The 3,398-nt window shown below is 49.2% G+C and overlaps 1 protein-coding gene across 1 annotated transcript in view; it reads left to right on the forward strand.

Moving 5' to 3' along the window:
* The first annotated feature begins 746 nt into the window (after window positions 1-746).
* The window catches only part of LOC101652055 (IKBKB interacting protein), a 17,759-nt gene continuing 15,107 nt past the window's right edge, over window positions 747-3,398 (forward strand). The window contains exon 1 of the mRNA XM_004700375.2: window positions 747-1,057. Within this exon, the coding sequence (XP_004700432.1) occupies window positions 882-1,057 (176 nt within the window). The 5' untranslated portion in view covers window positions 747-881. The remainder of the gene's footprint in view (window positions 1,058-3,398) is intronic.

A 3,398-nucleotide genomic window follows, 5' to 3' on the forward strand; every position in this document is an offset into this window, starting at 1 on the left:
CGGCCGGCAGCCCCACCCCCACCCCAGGTCTCGAGGCGCGGGTGGGTGGGCGTCACCCCCGCGTCCAGACCGCACACTTCCTCCCGGGGCGCCGACGTGAGGCCCGGCTGCCAGGCGCCCTGCGGGCGGACCCCGCCCCAAGACACAAAGGCAAGAGGAACACTTGGGCGGTCGCTCCCACGCTCCGGCACTAGCTGCACCGCGGCGGGAGCCAGTGGCCCTCGGGACGCCCCGGCGGCCACTTCAAGTCCTCGCTGGTCCCTACTGGTCCAGACGCCTCGCCTTCGGCACCGTCAACCTTTCCGCACCGAAATAAAGGATCCGCATCCGCCGGTCCACTCCGCTGCAGTACCGCAAGGTAGTGAAAACTCGGCGGACCCGCCCAGCCGGACCGCGGGCGTCCCCCTAAGCAAATAAACACAACCCTGACTCGCTGGGCGGCCGCCTGCGCCGCGCTGGGCCAAAGCGAGCCCCGCCCCTCTCGGGGCGTGGCTAAGCCACCGGAGCGCGCTGCGCTCCAGCCAGAATGTGACTGAGGTCTCGGGGGCGCGCTCGACGCTGCGCGCGCGGCCCCGCCGACCCCGTCCCCTGGGCGCTCGGCTCTCCTCCTGTTCGCGGCAATTACGCAATTCCGGAAGTGGGGTCGCGGCGCGCCTCAGCTGGAGGGCTAGGCGCCCAGCTGCTGGGAAATGCTGTGGAGCCGCAAGCATGGCGGGCACAGGCTGGGGCTGGGTTCTGGGCGGTGCCAAGCCTTTGAGGGGGCGCGGTCTCCGCCCGAGACTCCCGAGAAGGCTAAAAGCGCCACGTCCCGTTCCCTTCCCGTTCTGCCCGAGTGAAAAAGGGCCCCTCGCCTCGATCGTTGTTCCTCAGGGCTCGCAGACATGTCGGAGTTGAAGAGCCGGAAGAAGTCGTCGACCAAGGCGGCGTCCGCAGAGCCCGGGAGGCCGAGCGAGGGAGGGAAGAGCCTCGCGACCCCGGGCGGTGGAGGCAGGGGCTGGGCGGACCCCCGGACAGGCCTGAGCCTGCTGTCGCTGGGGACATGCCTGGGCCTGGCCTGGTAAGTGGACGCGAGACGAAGTCCGCTGTCCTGCCCGCCGTGGTCGCCCCACTCCGCATCCCTGCCCGGCCCCACCCCGCTCCGCTGCCGCTCACCTCCAGCCCGCTAACTTTCAGCCTCCAGGTCGTTCTCCGCCCCAAGAAGGGGCCGCCTAAAGTGGCTGTTGCCTTCCCTCCTTTCTTGTAATGGGCTTTTCTTCGGTACTAGTAAATGAATAAATTGCAGGTATTTTTAATTTTTCTTTCGTACTCGTAGGGAGCCGCGACAGCAGTTCGAAACCACCAGCGCTTCCGCTGGAGAAAGACGGGGCTTTCTACTCCGGTAAAGAGTTAACACTCAGAAACCCACCCGGGCAATTTTACCCTTGCCCTCTTAGGGTGGCTGTGAGAGTTGCTCTGCAGTTGGCTTGATAGCAGTGAGTTGGGTGCTTTGGGTTTTTTCCTGTACAGTTCACTTGGAGTTGAGACGAAGATGTAGGAACCAGTCAGCCATGCAGATTCCTCTAAATGTTGTAAGACATCGTAACCATTCGAAGCTTTCCTGTTTTTGTAAGCCGATACTTTTGTCCCCGAGCTTTTGTCTAGGGCAGTGTTACCCCCTCTTCCTAACCCTCCTAGCCATCAATGCTAAGGAAAACATTTGCAACTTTTTTTCACTATGGTTTCAAAGCAATGAATATTGATAACGTGGTACTTATACATTTGGTTGCTAACCACAAGGTTAGCAGTTCAAAACTACCAGCAGTCTTGAAACGGAAAGATGAGCTTTTTACTCAGGTAAAGAGTTACAATTTTGGAAAACCACAGGGACAGTTCCATGAAGGGTTGCTCTGAGGCGCAATTGACTCATGGTAGTGACCACGTATTGGGAACTTAAGTCTTTTCCTAAGTTACACATTGAACTTTTAATGCTGTAAAAGTGCAAAAGTATAGTAGTAGTGTTCACTTATAACTAAGCAAATATTCACTGACGACTAACCAAGTAAATAATGATAAATGAATACAGAAGTAACCATAACCCACTTTATTTTCTCCAGTCACTTTCTTTTGGGGAAATAGAACACGATTTCATTTTAATAACAAAAAATTCCCCAGGAATTCCTATTTAGAAGATGGTTTTGAACAATAGTAGAGTTCCTGGGGAAAATGATTGCACCCTCTGTTACCACCCACAAGGTGGGTACTTTATATCCACAAAGACCTGGTAATCTGCTTTCAGAAAGGTCACTAATGACTATCCTGGAAAAAACTCCCAATAGGGAAATAAACTTTGAGGGGGGAGAAAAGTATTGAGAAATAGATGCTTCCACTCAGGAATTTACTGTTAGTATCTGTAATAAATACAACCATTTTACATTCATTAGGATGATTTTATTTGCAAAGATTTTTATTACAAATAATGTTGAGTCAAATTATATCTAAAGTTGGCAGATGCTATGGTTGTTTCTGAAAACAGTTTGACTTAGTAATTTAGACAAAACTCACTGTCTTCCACTCAATTCCAACTCAGTGACCCTATAAGACAGAGTAGAACTACGCTGGGTTTCCAAGACTAAATCTTAGGGATATAGGGATATAGAAAGTCTCCCACAAAGGGACTGGCAGTTCCAAGTTGCTGACCTTGCAGTAACAGCCCAGCATGTGGCCCACTTTGCTGGGATGGCTTGTGGAAAGGTCACAGGCATGTATGAAACTATTTTACTCTGCAACAGAATCAACAAAGCAGCACCTGGTTTTGTTTATTACTAAAACCTCATATACAGTAGAAAAGGGATGCAGGACATCCACTAATCTGAAACGTTTGTGATGCTAGTATATTTCTAATTGTACTTTACTGGTGACATATTTCTCAAAGTTAGTAGATGTATAGTGATATAGTAAAATGTTGATTATTAAATGTTCTTTTCCCCAAAATGATTGTTAATTCTAGCAGTGTATGGTGTGTTGATTTTTTTCTTTATCTAAGAACAGATGTGCTGAATTTCTTATTTTAGATAAATTGCTCTTTTGCCTTAAAATTCATACCCTTCTTAGACCCTAAAAACTCTTTGTGTAATGGAAAAGTTGTTCAGTAAGAGATTTTGGGGAGCTAAATGAGATGTTGCATCTTTTTGGAACCTAATACAACTGGTTTTAGCTACTAGATCTATTAGTTTAATTCTTATTTAACTAAAGCTTCATATTCATATAAGATAAATAACATAACAAAATGTTCAGCTTTTAAATACTAATTACTATCCTAGAAAAAACTCCCAATAGGAAAATAAACTTTGAGGAGGGAGAAAAGTATTGAGAAATAGATGGTTCAGCTCAGGAATGTACTGTTAGTATCTGCAATAACC

The sequence above is a fragment of the Echinops telfairi genome, unplaced genomic scaffold (genome assembly GCF_000313985.2).
Source record: "Echinops telfairi isolate 266 unplaced genomic scaffold, ASM31398v2 ScPeMD7_2;HRSCAF=8, whole genome shotgun sequence".
NCBI classification, from domain to species: Eukaryota; Metazoa; Chordata; class Mammalia; order Afrosoricida; family Tenrecidae; genus Echinops; species Echinops telfairi.